At 37.5% G+C, this 16,451-nt stretch overlaps 1 protein-coding gene and 1 pseudogene across 1 annotated transcript in view; one reads left to right on the forward strand and one right to left on the reverse strand.

Annotated features, from left to right (window-relative positions):
* Window positions 1-9,855: 9,855 nt before the first annotated feature.
* Window positions 9,856-11,501, reverse strand: LOC112133775 (small ribosomal subunit protein uS2-like; annotated as a pseudogene).
* Window positions 11,465-16,451, forward strand: part of DSE (dermatan sulfate epimerase) — an 81,856-nt gene continuing 76,869 nt past the window's right edge. The window contains exon 1 of the mRNA XM_054558062.2: window positions 11,465-11,565. Coding sequence (XP_054414037.2) covers window positions 11,550-11,565 — 16 coding nt within the window. The 5' untranslated portion in view covers window positions 11,465-11,549. The remainder of the gene's footprint in view (window positions 11,566-16,451) is intronic.

Genomic DNA, 16,451 nt, shown 5'->3' on the forward strand with positions numbered 1-16,451 from the left:
GGTTGCAATCCTAGTCTCTGATAAAACAGACTTTAAACCAACAAAGATCAAAAGAGACAAAGAAGGCCATTACCTAATGGTAAATGGATCAATTCAACAAGAAGAGCTAACTATCCTAAATATATATGCACCCAATACAGGAGCACCCAGATTCATAAAGCAAGCCCTTAGAGACCTACAAAGAGACTTAGACTCCCACACAATAATAATGGGAGACTTTAACACCCCACTGTCAACATTAGACAGATCAATGAGACAGAAAGTTAACAAGGATATCCAGGAATTGAACTCAGCTCTGCACCAAGCAGACCTAATAGACATCTACAGAGCTCTCCATCCCAAATCAACAGAATATACATTCTTCTCAGCACCATATCACACTTATTCCAAAATTGACCACATAGTTGGAAGTAAAGCACTCCTCAGCAAATGTAAAAGAACAGAAATTATAACAAACAGTCTCTCAGACCACAGTGCAATCAAACTAGAACTCAGGATTAAGAAACTCACTTAAAACTGCTCAACTACATGGAAACTGAATAACCTGCTCCTGAATGACTACTGGGTACATAACGAAATGAAGGCAGAAATAAAGATGTTCTTTCAAACCGATGAGAACAAAGACACAACATACCAGAATCTTGGGGACACATTTAAAGTAGTGTGTACAGGGAAATTTATAGCACTAAATGCCCACAAGAGAAAGCAGGAAAGATCTAAAATTGACACCCTAAGATCACAATTAAAAGAACTAGAGAAGCAAGAGCAAACACATTCAAAAGCTAGCAGAAGGCAGGAAATAACTAAGATCAGAGCAGAACTGAAGGAGATAGAGACACAAAAAAAACCTTCAAAAAATCAATGAATCCAGGAGCTAGTTTTTCGAAAAGATCAAAAAAATTGATAGACCACTAGCAAGACTAATAAAGAAGAAAAGAGAGAAGAATCAAATAGATGCAATAAAAAATGATAAAGGGGATATCACCACCAGTCCCACAGAAATGCAAACTACCATCAGAGAATACTATAAACACCTCTACGCTAATAAACTAGAAAATCTAGAAGAAATGGATAAATTCCTGTACACATACACCCTCCCAAGACTAAACCAGGAAGAAGTTGAATCCCTGAATAGATCAATAACAGGCTCTGAAATTGAGGCAATAATTAATAGCCTACCAACCAAAAAATGTCCAGGACCAGACAGATTCACAGCCGAATTCTACCAGAGGTACAAGGAGGAGCTGGTACCATTCCTTCTGAAACTATTCCAATCAATAGAAAAAGTGGGAGTCCTCCCTAATTCATTTTATGAGGCCAGCATCATCCTGATACCAAAGCCGGGCAGAGACACAACAACAAAAGAGAATTTTAGACCAATATCCCTGATGAACATTGATGCAAAAATCCTCAATGAAATACTGTCAAACCGAATCCAGCAGCACATCAAAAAGCTTATCTACCACAATCAAGCTGGCTTCATCCCTGGGATGCAAGGCTGGTTCAACATACACAAATCAATAAATATAATCCAGCACATAAACAGAACCAAAGACAAAAACCACATGATTATCTCAATAGATGCAGAAAAGGCCTTTGACAAAATTCAACAGCCCTTCATGCTAAAAACTCTCAATAAACTAGGTATTGATGGGACGTATCTCAAAATAGAAAGAGCTATTTATGACAAACCCACAGCCAATATCATACTGAATGGGCAAAAATTGGAAGCATTCCATTTGAAAACTGGCACAAGACAGAGATGCCCTCTCTCACCACTCCTATTCAAAATAGTGTTGGAAGTTCTGGCCAGGGCAATCAGGCAGGAGAAAGAAATAAAGGGTATTTGATTAGGAAAAGAGGAAGTCAAATTGTCCCTGTTTGCAGATGACATGATTGTATATCTAGAAAACCCCATCGTCTCAGCCCCAAATCTCCCTAAGCTGATAAGCAACTTCAGCAAAGTCTCAGGATACAAAATCAGTATGCAAAAATCACAAGCATTCCTATACACCAATAACAGACAAACAGAGAGCAAAATCATGAGTGAACTCCCATTCACAATTGCTTCAAAGAGAATAAAATACCTAGGAATCCAACTTACAAGGGATGTGAAGGCCCTTTCATGGAGAACTACAAACCACTGCTCAGTGAAATAAAAGAAGACACAAATGGAAGAACATTCCATGTTCACGGATAGGAAGAATCAGTATTGTGAAAATGGCCATACTGTCCAAGGTAATTTATAGATTCAATGCCATCCCCATCAAGCTACCAATGACTTTCTTCACAGAATTGGAGAAAACTCCTCTAAAGTTCATATGGAACCAAAAAGAGAGGCTGCATTGCCAAGACAATCCTAAGCAAAAAGAACAAAGCTGGAGGCATCATGCTACCTGACTTCAAACTATACTACAAGGCTACAGTAACCAAAACAGCATGGTACTGGTACCAAAACAGAGATATAGACCAATGGAACAGAACAGAACCCTCAGAAATAATACCACACATCTACAACCATCTGATCTTTGACAAACCTGACAAAAACAAGAAATGGAGAAAAGATTCCCTGTTTAATAAGTGGTTCTGGGAAAACTGGCTAGCCATATGTAAAAAGCTGAAACTGGATCCCTTCCTTACACCTTATACAAAAATTAATTCAAGATGGATTAAAGACTTAAATGTTAGACCTAAAACCATAAAAACCCTAGAAGAAAACCTAGGCAATACCATTCAGGACATAGGCATGGGCAAGGACTTCATGACTGAAACACCAAAAGCAATGGCAACAAAAGCCAAAATTGACAAATGGATCCAATTAAACTAAAGAGCTTCTGCGCAGCAAAAGCAACTACCATCAGAGTGAACAGGCAACAGAATGGGAGAAAATTTTTACAATCTACACATCTGACAAAGGGCTAGTATCCAGAATCTACAAAGAACTTAAACAAATTTACAAGAAAAAATCAAACAACCCCATCAAAAAGTGGGCAAGGGATATGAACAGACACTTCTCAAAAGAAGACATTTATGCAGCCTACAGATACATGAAAAAATGCTCATCATCACTGGCCATCAGAGAAATGCAAATCAAAACCATAATGAGATACCATCTCAAACCAGTTAGAATGGTGATCATTAAAAAGTCAGGAAACAACAGGTGCTGGAGAGGATGTGGAGAAATAGAAACACTTTTACACTGTTAGTGGGACTGTAAACTAGTTCAACCATTGTGGAAGACAGTGTGGTGATTCCTCAAGGATCTAGAACTAGAAATACCATTTGACCTAGCCATCCCATTACTGGGTATATACCCAAAGGATTATAAATCATGCTGCTATAAAGACATATGCACACTTATGTTTATTGTGGCATTATTCACAATAGCAAAGACTTGGAACCAACCCAAATGTCCATCAATGATAGACTGGATTAAGAAAATGTGGCACATATACACCATGGAATACTATGCAGCCATAAAAATGGATGAGTTCATGTCCTTTGTAGGGACATGGATGAACCTGGAAACCATCATTCTGAGCAAACTATCGCAAGGACAGAAAACCAAACACTACATGTTCTCACTCATAGGTGGAAATTGAACAATGAGAACCCTTGGACACAGGGTGGGGAACATCACACACCAGGGCCTGTCATGGGGTGGGGGGAGGGGGGAGGGATAGCATTAGGAGATATACCTAATGTAAATGATGAGTTAACAGGTACAGCACACCAACATGGCACATGTATACATATGTAACAAACCTGCACGTTGTGTTCATGTACCCTAGAACATAAAGTATAACAAAAAATATATATAAACACATACATATACATATATATCGATATTTATATACACTAATATATAATGGATATGTATACATATATATGTATATCTACACACACGCACCCATATACATACATACACACCTCTAAAACTGGATTCCTAAAGGTTTTCCCGTGCCAGTATGGCTTAGTGATTGGATAGAGGTTGTGCTGAAACACTTGAGCCAATGAAGTTTCTGTCTTTTGCCAAAGGATCTCTATGTGGTAGGGGAGTTCACTCAGAGTTCAGGTGCTTTCAAGCTGACTCAAGCTCCAGCTTTTACTTACCACTGGACCTTTTCTTATCTCTTTTATGCAAACAAATTCAGGGGTAGCCAGGATTGAGTGACTAGCTCGGGCCTTCTCCAGGAAATATACACAGCCAGAGAAATATTCACCAACTGTGACTACAGCCTCAGACTAGTAGAGCCATTGGCTTTCCCTGCTTACCCACCTCAGAGATCAGCACTTTTACCAAATATGCTGCTGGGAGTGGTCGTTTCTCATCACTCCAGATTGAGTGAGCTCTCATTGATCGTGACAGAGAAGCTGCCCATCCTCATGGCCTGGCCTCCTTCTACAAAACCTCTGTCCTTACTGAAGTGAGGAGGAAGGGAGGGAGGATATGTGAGTAGCTTCAGGCTAGAATGCCACAGGTTCTCATTATTCTTATATTCAGCAGTTTTTCAAGCCTAAACGCTTCTCAAGTTGTATGCCTTTGGTTGATTTTCAGAGTGCTAAAATGATTGTTTTTGTCAATTTTATCCAGCTTTATAGTTGCTTTTTACAGAGAGAATTTGTCTCCTCACTTGGCCATAACCAAAAGCTCACCACTTATTACCTTTAAAAGAATCACTTATATATTAATTATTTCATGTTTACTTGCATAGTCTTTTTAAAAAAAATACCTAAATATACTACTCCCTTTTATAGTGTTTAGGAATCTGAACTTATAATTTTAAGAGGCTAATTAGCTCAAATCTAGTTTCATTTTTAAATTTTATATCTTGCTTTTTTTCTATGTCAAAATGATTTAGCTCATAAGAGAACAGGATAGTAAGAAAACTGAAAAGTGATCAGGCCATTTCGTATGCCTTAATAAAAACTGCCCAAGATGATATGGTTGAGGAAGAGTATGAAGATCAATGGGTATGGGCCTACATTATTCTAAGACTGACTTATTTCCCTATAGAGTGGAAATCTTCTAACTTCTGTGGCAATAAATTCTTTTTTTAAAAGCATGATTACATGAGAACTCTTCAGAGAAAAGAACTTGTATCTCTTCTTTTCATATCACAAAAGCTTACTCTAGTGAATTCTGGGTAACCCAAACTGAAAATTAAATTTAGAATTTGCAGGGTCATGAGCTTCCACCCAGATTATCTCAGGAAAAGGTATTAAACAGGACCATCATTACCCCATTAATCATAAAAAAGTCCAGCTGACACAATTGTCTATTCTTTGAGGGAGCAAAAAACCCAGTCAGGCAGGCATTGTTTTGTACTCATTTGGTAATTTTGATATTCAAGACTATTCCTTAGACAGAAAAGTATATGACTCTCTAAAGGTCAGGCAAGTCCGTACCGCTATGGTGATATTCTCAAAGATGAGTTATGTTCCATGCAAGTATATTCACTAAACGTGTACGGTACCAAATGCTCTGACTCCAAGTAATAAAAAAAATAGCTTTTGGGTCTTTTCCATGCCTTTAGACATGACGAACATAGACTATTTAATTGTATAAAGATTTTCCTGGCATATCTTCCTTTTGGAAAAAAAAAAGTCCTGAAAGTCCTTCTGTTTTATGAAATATTCTAGTCTCTGTTCTGCATTATATTACTTTACATAGAACTTACAGTCTTAAAAAAGAATGTTCATTTGTTAAAAAGCTCCCAAATTGACTAATATTATTGCTATTATAGTTCGTTTTTACATAGTGTTTAATAGAACATTTGTTGTGATTAAGCAAGATTGCTTCTTTGTCTCCTTTTCTCTTTTCTTCCAAATAGTTCAACGCCATTATAACTTTCCTGTAACAGAGATGGGAATGTTTTCCTTCACTGAATCCCCATCTCATGAATCTACAGTCTTGAAACCCTTATTTTAACAGAACAGTCATCTGACTCAGTTTGGCTGTCTCATACCGAGATCTCTTGGCAGCAGTACCTGTGAGAGAAAACAAAGGGTCTGTTTTGAGTATAGTAGAAGGTAAAAAATGAACTTGATACTTCTTCACATCTTAAAACTTTTATTTTTTTATTTAAGAAATATGCTAGTAAGTTGTAACATTAACATTTAAATCCCTAGGAACCATCTTTATAGTTGATTATAATATATTTTTATTGGCTAAATATATCACAACTACATTCTATTCCACTCTATTATAGTGATGTTTGTTATTTATTAATAACTATTATTTTTACCTCATTATAAAATAGCTACATAATAATGAAATGTTTAATAATGTTCTGCAAAGAGGAAAAAAAAGAATAAGGGATATTGACCATCTTGGATAGTTTTTCATGAATTCAAAGTCCTCAGTAAGTGATTTTAGAAACTCAACTTTATCAACCTAGTTCAAATAAGCAGTCTTTGCTGATTAAAATAGTCTTTTCGGTCATCAGAGTATTAGAGTATTCCAGTTCTAAACTCAGAGAATTTAGGAATTTGTTTATAATCAGAAAGCTCCCTGGTGAACTATGAATAGTGACAAAGGCCTTAAGGAATATTTATCCCAACTTTGGTAGAACCTGGAGAGTTGTCTTTTACATTTTATCATGCACCTTTCTAGTAACTGCAGTTCTTCTATCCCACAGTGGTACTCTTTAGTTTATGGGAAATTTAAATCCCGATATTAAATCTTTATTAATTTGTGTAACCTCCTTGGTTACACTGGCCTGTAAACAAGGCTCATTTCAGTCTCTGCTCAAACCCTTGGAAAAGTTAGTTAATATCTCTGAACCTCAATTCTGCCTGTAAATATGTAAAATGAAAGGAACCAATTAGATGTCTAGCTATAACATTTCTTGATTTTAAGTGTTTATACTTTTTTAGAATCACCACTCTCCATATATTTGTGTGAGCTAGTCAACTATTATCTATCTACTCATGCCCTCCTTGGTACAACCAATCCTTTCAGACCTTAACTTATCCTGTTCCTGTGTCCAAGAATCAATTCAACTGAAATGGCTGGTCAGAACCATTTTTTCTCTTGATCACAAGCGTTCTCCAAACACAAAGCTTCCTCAAATGATAAAATACCTGCTCCAGAAGAATCTCTCAATATGGTGCTGAATTTGCATAGGTTATTGATCCTAATTTCTAGACTCTGAATGGAGGTTAGTTGTGCTTGGAACAGTGGTTCTGAAATGCCTAAGGACTTAAAATCCACAGGGTTAGTGCTGGGTGAGGCAGAGGTCAGTAGCTCTTGAACCAGATAGTAAACATCAAGAAATTGAGAAATAAGAAACAGGAACTTTGGGATGCTTTGAGGAGCATACTTAAAACCACCACAGCCTCAGATGTTTGTGTTGAAGGATAAGATGGCCAAGAAAAAAAAAATTTTAGGTCTGAGAGTTTACTCATTCCAATAACAGACCTGGCAGAGAAATCATTACCCATTTTGCAACACAGCCTTAGGGCAAGTCTGGGCAAGCTCTGGGTGGGCAAAAAATAGGCTTTCCAAAACTCACCTAGCTTTCCAGCCCACCCCACATACATGCCCCACACATGAAGTCTTCCTTTCTTTCCTCCTTTCTTTCTCCTTCCCCCCTCCTCCTTCCTCTCTCTCTTTCTCTCTTCCAGAATGAATGATTTGTATGACTATGGAATGTGTTTGTCAGACAAGTCCATCAGGGACTTAACAGTCCCTTAATAGGGTAAGAGAGAGATATGAGTCTTGTGGTCATAAGTGGTTGGGCTTCCCCACTACCTCATTCATTTATGTTAGCTAACTATTAAAATCTAGGTCTTTACTAATTTATAGTTAAAATATACATAGGAGTAAATGTGTGTTTGTGTGTGTGGGTCTGTGTGTGTGTAAATACTGATGGATATTTTTCCAAATGAACTGACGATGACCTCTAACTTCTGGTTCAGGAGAAGGAACTTTATGTCCTACTTTTGCTCTGGAAAAATGAAAAGACTGCTAAGGGGGAGTAGTCATGATGGAATTGTGCATGTGTGTGTTAGGTAATATTGGGTGGAAAATTAAGGGATATTTTCCTTTGTAGTATTCCAAATAAATCTGTTTATGTCATAGGTAGTTACTTGGAATAAATATCTTTCTTCATGAGTGCCCTCTTAATTTCCAGAAAAATCTTATAAAGGTTTCTCAGTAAGGTTCTTTAAGTAAACTTTGTTTCAATCATAATAATACTAGCTACCATTGAGCATTTACACTTCCTAGCATTGTGTCCAACACTTTACATTCTTTATCTCTCATTCTTATACTCTCAAAAGATGAGGCATTGATATTCCCAGAAAACTGAGATTTGGGGAGGCTAAGTAAATTTGCCTAAGGTTATGGAACAACTACATTGCACAGCTGTTACTTGATCATAGATCTGACTGGCTCCAACCATTGGACACTTACTGTTGTCACATAAGGGGATTCAGACAGATATCTAGCTTATTTTATAACTGTTCTCATTTGGTGAGAGATTGTCTACAAAGATGTTTGGTTTTTGTGAGCTTTAATGGCTGATGTAAAACAATTTGGTAATTATTTTAAATTAAAAAAATCTTATAATCAATCTAAACATACTCCTATGTCATATACTGAGACCCTTAGAAAATATTTTAGAGTAGAGGCAAGCAGGCTTCAGATACTGAATTATAATGCCTATCTACTTTTAAAGAGTGATATGATACCACTTTCAAGAACTAGACTTCAGATGGCTTCCAAATGTACACCTATATCTATAGCAATACTTGGATATAATATTTCCTGAAATATAGTCTTTCTCTTAAAGAAAAAAATAATAATATTAGTTCAGGTCCTTGAGATATGAGGCAAGGATTAGAGATTTGTTAAATAAATGTTGACCCAGACTATATAAATCTAATGAGCAAAATCCCTTTAAAAGTTTTTAAGGAGATGGGATAACAGTAAGTAATATTTATTGAAAGCCTGTTGTGTGTTATGTGCTACTAGGAGCTTAAACAACATAACCTCATGTGGACCTTACAACTGCTCTGGAGGTCAGTCATTGTTCTTGAGTCAGGCTCTTTTTTCTGGTATAAGAAACAGAGTCACCCCCTCATGCTGTCTCAAAAGGCATGAGTTATTTTACGGGAGAGTGGGTGGAGGGTTTGTACAGTAAGGGAACCAGGAAGCTCATGGAATTGTCATACAATCTGGCCTTACAAGCACTTCAGTTACAACTCTGTCAAAATGGGAAGGGGCTCAAGAAACTTGCTTTTCCCATCTAAGGAAAGGATGGTATCTTCCGGCTTTTGGTGAGGTGATTTATCTTCAGAATGGGTCTAATCTGAAAACAGACCCGACTGGGCAGAAACATGAAATCCATATTCATAATTATGTAAATGAAATGAAAATTACTTGCATTCTTATAACATCTATATAAAAATTATAATTTTCTGTTTATTTTCCCACAGCTTTTCCTATAATTATATTTTTTGGTTACATTACTTTTTATAATAAAATAGTGACAGGTTTTATAATAAAATAGTGACAGGTTTTATAAAAAGCCAATCTGTAATTGGCTTTTTAATGAAATGTGCTTTCCATGGAAATACTCCAAACTTGACATTGGTGTCAATTTCATTGTACTCATTCACATATATAATACACACCACACATTTTTACATAGACACATACATATATAAAGGCACACATACCTATATGCGTAATTCATTTAAGCATTTTTATTATTGGACACTTGAGTTGTTTTCAGTATTTTGCTAATTTAAACAACATCATGTTGAACAACTTTGCATACATACAGTTTCACACATACGTGCATATATATTCTAATGAGTGGAATTGCTGGATGCAAATTTACATACCTTTTAAAGATATTACGTATTTGTTCTCCGAATCCTCTCTCAAAGTATTGTACCAATTTATACTTCCACCAGCATTATATGAGACTCACAATTTCTGTGTACCTTCCTCAAACCTTCACATTTTTCTAATTTGAGCAGTTTAGGTATGACCAGACTGTAAAGCCTCAGGTTACTACTTATTTACCAATTGTTTTTCAGCTGATACTTTTAAGCCTTCTGCTCCAGTTAGGCCACAGACTCCTATTTCCTTTCCTTTTAGGATAATGCTGGCTAGGACTCATTTAGCCTAATTTCTGTTTTCTGCCCTAGTAGAGTAGCTTCCTTTGTCCATGCTTAAATGACTTCAGAAGTCTAAAAGGGAATTTTCCAATACATATACCAACTTCTTTCATGTCAGTAAAATAAAAGCATTATGGGACTGCTCAATTTGATATGTTACCTCAACTAGTCTGTTAATACTAAATTGCAGACACTCAAAGGTGAGAATCAGTCCTAGGAAGATTGTGAGCAACCAGTCTACAATGCAAATATTAAGCAGGCTCAAAAGTAGATCTGTAACTACAGCTGCAGCTCCATCAAGGCAACAAGTGGACACATCCTGGCAAAGTACAATCTGACCTCCTTTGTTTTACATTAGCTCATTGTTCTTTAATACATTTTATTTTATTTTATTTTTTATTTTTTATTTTTTAGAAACTGATGTTTATTTTCCACCAACCATTTTTCCATGTTGCTTAAGAGCCTATGCAAGAACAGCTTAAGACCAGTCAGTGGTTGCTCCTACCCATTCAGTGGCCTGAGCAGTGGGAGCTGCAGACCAGTCTTCTGTGGCAGGCTGAGCACTCCAGTCTTCAGTAGGGAACTGCTGAATAGTCACACAGGGCACCTGCACACCTTCAGACCAGTCTGCAACCTCAGGCTGAGTAGCAGTGAACTCAGGAGCTGGAGCAGTCCATTCACACTGAAATTCCTCCTTGGTCACTGCCTTTTCAGCAGCAGCCTGCTCTTCTTTTTCAATCTCTTCAGGATCTCTGTAGAAGTACAGATCAGGCAATGACCTCCCATGGGTGTTCATGGGAAATGGTGCCACGCATGCGCAGAACTTCCCAAGCCAGCATCCACCACATCAAACCCACTGAGTGAGCTCCCTTGTTGTTGCATGGGATGGCAATGTCCTCATAGTGCAGAGGAGAATCTGTGTTACACAGCGCAATGGTAGGTAGGTTAACATAAGATGCCTCTGTGAGAGGCTGGTAGTCAGCCCTGGGGTCAGTAACCACAAGAAGCCGTGGCTCCTGGAAGGCTGCCTGGATCTGGTTAGTGAAGGTTCCAGGAGTGAAGCGGCCAGCAATTGGAGTGGCTCCAGTGGCAGCAGCAAACTTCAGCACAGCCCTCTGGCAAGTATTCCTGGAGGACATAACACTGACATCAGCAGGGTTTTCAATGGCAACAATAGCATGAGCTGCCAGCAGAAGCTTCTCCCAGGTCCTCTTCAGATTTATGATACAGATGCCATCACTTTTCCTTTTATAGATTTACTGTTCCATCTGGAAGTCAAGATTGGTGCCACCTAAGTGGGTTCCTGCTGCAAGGAACTTAAGGACATCCTCCTCCTTCATTTGCAGGACATCAAGGGCTCCAGACATTGTGAAAGTTTCCCTTTAAGTTACGACGGGAATCCAGAACAACACCGTATGGACCCCTCTGCAGGTAGCACGGAAAGCGTTCTTTAATACATTTTAACTTGAAAAAGTTAAATAGCCTTCAATAACAAGACAATTACGCTGTCATAGAATTAGTGTTGAAATCTTCCAGCTCACATACTAGACAAAACATAGTTCGCCCAATAACTATCTACAGGATCCCTGAAGAGGATGCTAACCACATGACTATAGCTTCCCTTATTCAACCCACCCCTGAATGGCATGAAGGCTGTTAGCTCAGAGTGAAGAGGCTTTTAAACGCTGTCCTGTAGACTGGTATGGACAGGCTGCACTTCAGATTTACCTAGAGGGATATAAGACATGATCCATGGCCAAGGTAATGGGGTGGGCTCAGACATTTTTAAGTTCCTCCAGTAATTTTGGTAAATAGTTCTAGTTTTTGGAACTATGGCTCAGAGCATCAAAGAGAAATGTAGCTCCTGCTCCCATCCTGTGAACTTTACACAACTGCCTAGAGCTATGATATCTAATATGGTAGACAGTAGCCACTAGGCACATGTGGCTATTGTCCATTGAAGTATGCATAGCTAGTCAAGATTTCAAAGACTTACACTAAAATGATAATGATTTGGACATGGGGATTACATGGAAGTATTATAAGACCTAATTTCATCTTTTTAAAAACATATTTTAATGTGGCAATAAAGCATTTAAAGTTACATAAGTGGCTTACATTATATTTCTACTGGACAATTTTGATCTAGAAGGCATAGGTTCCATAGCTCAGGAACTTTGAGTCATAAAATTTTAAAGTTATAGGAATCTTGTAGATGAAACAATTATCTCACTTTGCGAATGAGGAAACAGGTACCCCATTGGTAAAGTGGCTTATTCTGGTAACCTGAGTTGTTGGTAGAGCCAGGATGTTCCCGAATCCCACAACTCTGGATTTCCATCCAATGCTAGCTTCTCCCTCCCATGCTGCTTGTCTTTGGCGACAGTAGCCACACCGAGTGTTTTAGGATTCCTACAATTCTGAGGCATAGAAAGCCTCACCACTCATAGCCCCTGCTGTAGTCTCTGCTCACCAGATTCTGTTTGCATAACTAATGCGTCCAAATTCATTACTATAGAACCATAGTCACACCCTTGAGCAGATGCCTCCTCTTTTCACCATCTCACATTATTAGTTTTGCCTCCACACGGAGCTATGGTTTAAGTGAGGCCTTAGTATCTTTCCAAAACATGGTTCCAAAAAACAAACTCTACTTATTTGAGTGGTGTGACATTCACTAATAATATTTCTCCCACCCCCATGTTTACTAACATTCTGGTTTTCTCTGGCATCCAGAGAACAATGTTTCTTCTTCTCCAGTACTAGTTAGAAGGATCAAGTGCTGATGGGTGGTGAGCCCCTCCCTGGCTCCTGCCCTTTAGCCACAAAAACAAGTTATTGGCCGGGCGCGGTGGCTCAAGCCTGTAATCCCAGCACTTTGGGAGGCCAAGGCGGGCGGATCACGAGGTCAGGAGATCGAGACCATCCTGGCTAACACGGTGAAACCCCGTCTCTACTAAAAATACAAAAAATTAGCCGGGCATGGTGGTGGGCACCTGTGGTCCCAGGTACTCGGGAGGCTGAGGCAGAAGGTGTGAACCCGGGAGGCAGAGCTTGCAGTGAGCTGAGACCGCACCACTGCACTCCAGCCTGGGTGACAGAGCAAGACTCCATCTCAAAAAAAAAAAAAAAAGGTATCTTTTTGCATGGCATCAGCAGAGCCTTGCTTATATAACAGTTATTTTAAGCCAAAAAATAGTTTTTCTTCTTTCTCATCTTTAATAAAATATGTAAGAACTTTAATAATGTTATCAGTAAGCATCCAAAATACTTAGAAACTACTTCCCCTGCCACAGAAATATTTGCTGCTCTGAAGGGTGCAAAGGATCTACTTTCCCCAATGATTCCAAGCCAGTTGAGATTCATGCACATATGTCCCAAAATGTATCAAAATCCATGTGCGTGCGTGTGTGTGTATTTTTCAAAGTCAGTGCAGATGCATAGAAATGCCTGGCCCATGTCTGTTGCATTTTGATGTATTTCCTTCTGAATGCCTCAGGTTTAAGCTGAGCTGTCAAGTGTAGAATTTATAGGGAGTAATTAACCCAAGTCGCTGATAAATTAAAATGTCCCCAGGCAAATAAGAGTATGTGAATAAATCTGATTTTTTAATGATTTCTTAGAACAGGTCACAAAAATACTTTCAATTTCAGTCCTTTACTGTCTAGTTGAATTCTGCTGGAAGAAGGCAGGCAAGTCTTCTTTGCCTTTCTTCAAAGCCTGGTATCCAATGCAGCAAAAATTCCTGATCATGACTCTCTTTCCTACATGATTTGTAGGTGATTTTTTGTTTGTTTGTTTTTTCTGCTACTGACTGTTTCTGATCATAGAGATCTAGGGCAATGACATTCACTTTGTGAATAGTAATAAATGAACATGTCATGTTTGGAGATATAATATCAGTACCATCTGTAATAGCAGACTGCAGCCTACATTGGCATAAATACTAGTGCCATACAATTATTTATAAATGGAGCTTTGTTGAGGGGAAGAGTTATTCTTTAATTAATAAAAATCTAAGACAAGGTGGTGATGGAATATGCCAGGTATAGGGTAGAAAATGCAGTTCTTGGAAGTATCCTTCCCAGTGGCAGGAACTGAAGACTCTGGATCAACCAGGTGGACCTTTTTATTGATGAGTTGATAGCTTCTAGGCTGTGGGGAACCTCTGGTGCCTTACAACTCTAACTACTGCAAAATTTCTTATTGTGCCTCATAAACAAATGATCTTCCTATTGGAAGAGCTACGTGGTCCTTGGACAAACAAAGATAGTGTATTGCTTTAAACCTTATCTATTTGCTTCTCCTGCCAATATGAGCATGCCTCTAAATGCCACAAGGTGTTTGAATTTAATCAAAGTTGGCTCTACTTTTGCCTTTTGTTTGGCTACAGTATCAAGCCATCTTCTTGATGCTTTATTGTGTTTATCAGTCAGATTTATGTAGGTTAGAAAGCATTCAGAAGTCATTATTTCAGTTTCATAGTACTTGGAGGTCTATACCCTTAAACTTTGAAAGTAAACATGAACAGTATCTCTCTACACATACACAGTAACCTCAGTGCAATGTTCTTAAGCTTGAAGTTGCAATCTATTAGTGGGTCTTGAAATCTATTTGGTTGATCAAATTCTCTTTCTTTTTTAATGAAATAGACTAAAATAAAAAATAGAAACATTGATTTCTGAAACTTTAATATATATATTTCTATATCTTTATCATCTGTCTTCCTATTTATCATCTGCCTATCCATATTAGTTTTAGTTTAAAGAGGTTTGAAGAAAATCTGCCTTAAGGGAACTCTCAGAAATAGATTATTAAAGTACATAACAATTCTTATGATTTCATGCTGGACTAAATAGGGAACACTTACTATACAAGCATTTGTAGGCTTGCATCTATATCTTTCACAATTTCCTCCTTATAAACCTCCATATTATTATTTTTTAACTGTAGAGAGATTAGAAAAGGGATAATCGTAAGTCTTAAGGATTTTAGTAATTGTTGTCAACCATCTGTGATCAAATTTAAATATACTTTTCTTCCTATTTATAATTTTAGTTCAACTACTGTAGTTATATAGCTTTTGTTTCCTATATATAGCAAATACTGTTTTAATATTAGTAAAATTTAGAAGCTTCTTGTCTAGGTTTAAATTTCAGAGAACAACAGCTGATAGATCAGGGACAAACAAAGTATTATTCTTTCACACTCAGAATAAAAACTGTAATACAGATCATTAATTTTAGTACAGTGTATAGGACAGGTGATATGGTTAAGTGGAAACAGATAGGCTTTGCAATATTATTACAAATTAGGAATCTATAGTACTTCCATTACTTTTCAAGCATATGTTAGCTCATCTGTCGTTCTAAGTGTTGATGTAGCTCATTTTACTCACAAAATGGCATCTGTTGACTTGTGAGGCAAGATCTCTTAGGTTAGCTTGTTAAGCCATAGTCATTCTTAGTAGCATCCAAAGAAAGCACAGTTCATATGGCAACATTATTTTCAAATGATTCTGCACAAAATTATGTTTTACTTAAAAACTTGCTTAAAGAGAAGGAATATTATACCATGGAATACTATGCAGCCATAAAAAGGAACAAGATCATGTCCTTTGCAGAGACATGGATGGAAGTCATTATCCTCAGCAAACTAATGCAGGAACAGAAAACCAAACACCGCATGTTCTCACTTATAAGTAGGAGCTGAATGATAAGAACACACGGAGGAGAACAACACACACTGGGGCCTGTGGGTGACAGGGGAGGGAGAGCATCAGGAAACACAGCTAATGGATGTTGGGCTTAATACCTAGGTGATGGGTTGATAGGTGCAGCAAACCACCATGGCACACATTTACCTGTGTCATAAAACACATCCTGCACATGTACCCTGGAACTTAAAATTTAAAAAAATTTTTAAAAAGGTAAGGAATATTTATCTGCATCTGCATCTGGAAAAAAAATCATATCTTGACATGTATTTTAATATTTCATTTGTAATTTCCTGGTAATTATGCTTATTGAAACATGGGAAAAATATTCAAAAGCTAGTTTTTAAAAGACTTGAAAATAAAGGTGACACCATTATCCCGCTTTAAATACAGCATGAATATTTGAGTGAATTTACCAATTTAGTGTTAACTCTCTCAGTCCCTTTGTAACATTAGTATGGATACTTAATATGTACATAAATTTGGAAAAGGTCACCACCTTGGCCACATCATAAGAGAATTCTAATGAAGTCAAATGCTCAAATACCACTTTTAATAACTTTCCTATTAAGCCCCAGCACTTTAAGGATGATAGTTAATT

This window comes from Pongo abelii, chromosome 5, assembly GCF_028885655.2.
Source record: "Pongo abelii isolate AG06213 chromosome 5, NHGRI_mPonAbe1-v2.0_pri, whole genome shotgun sequence".
In the NCBI taxonomy this organism is placed as follows: domain Eukaryota; kingdom Metazoa; phylum Chordata; class Mammalia; order Primates; family Hominidae; genus Pongo; species Pongo abelii.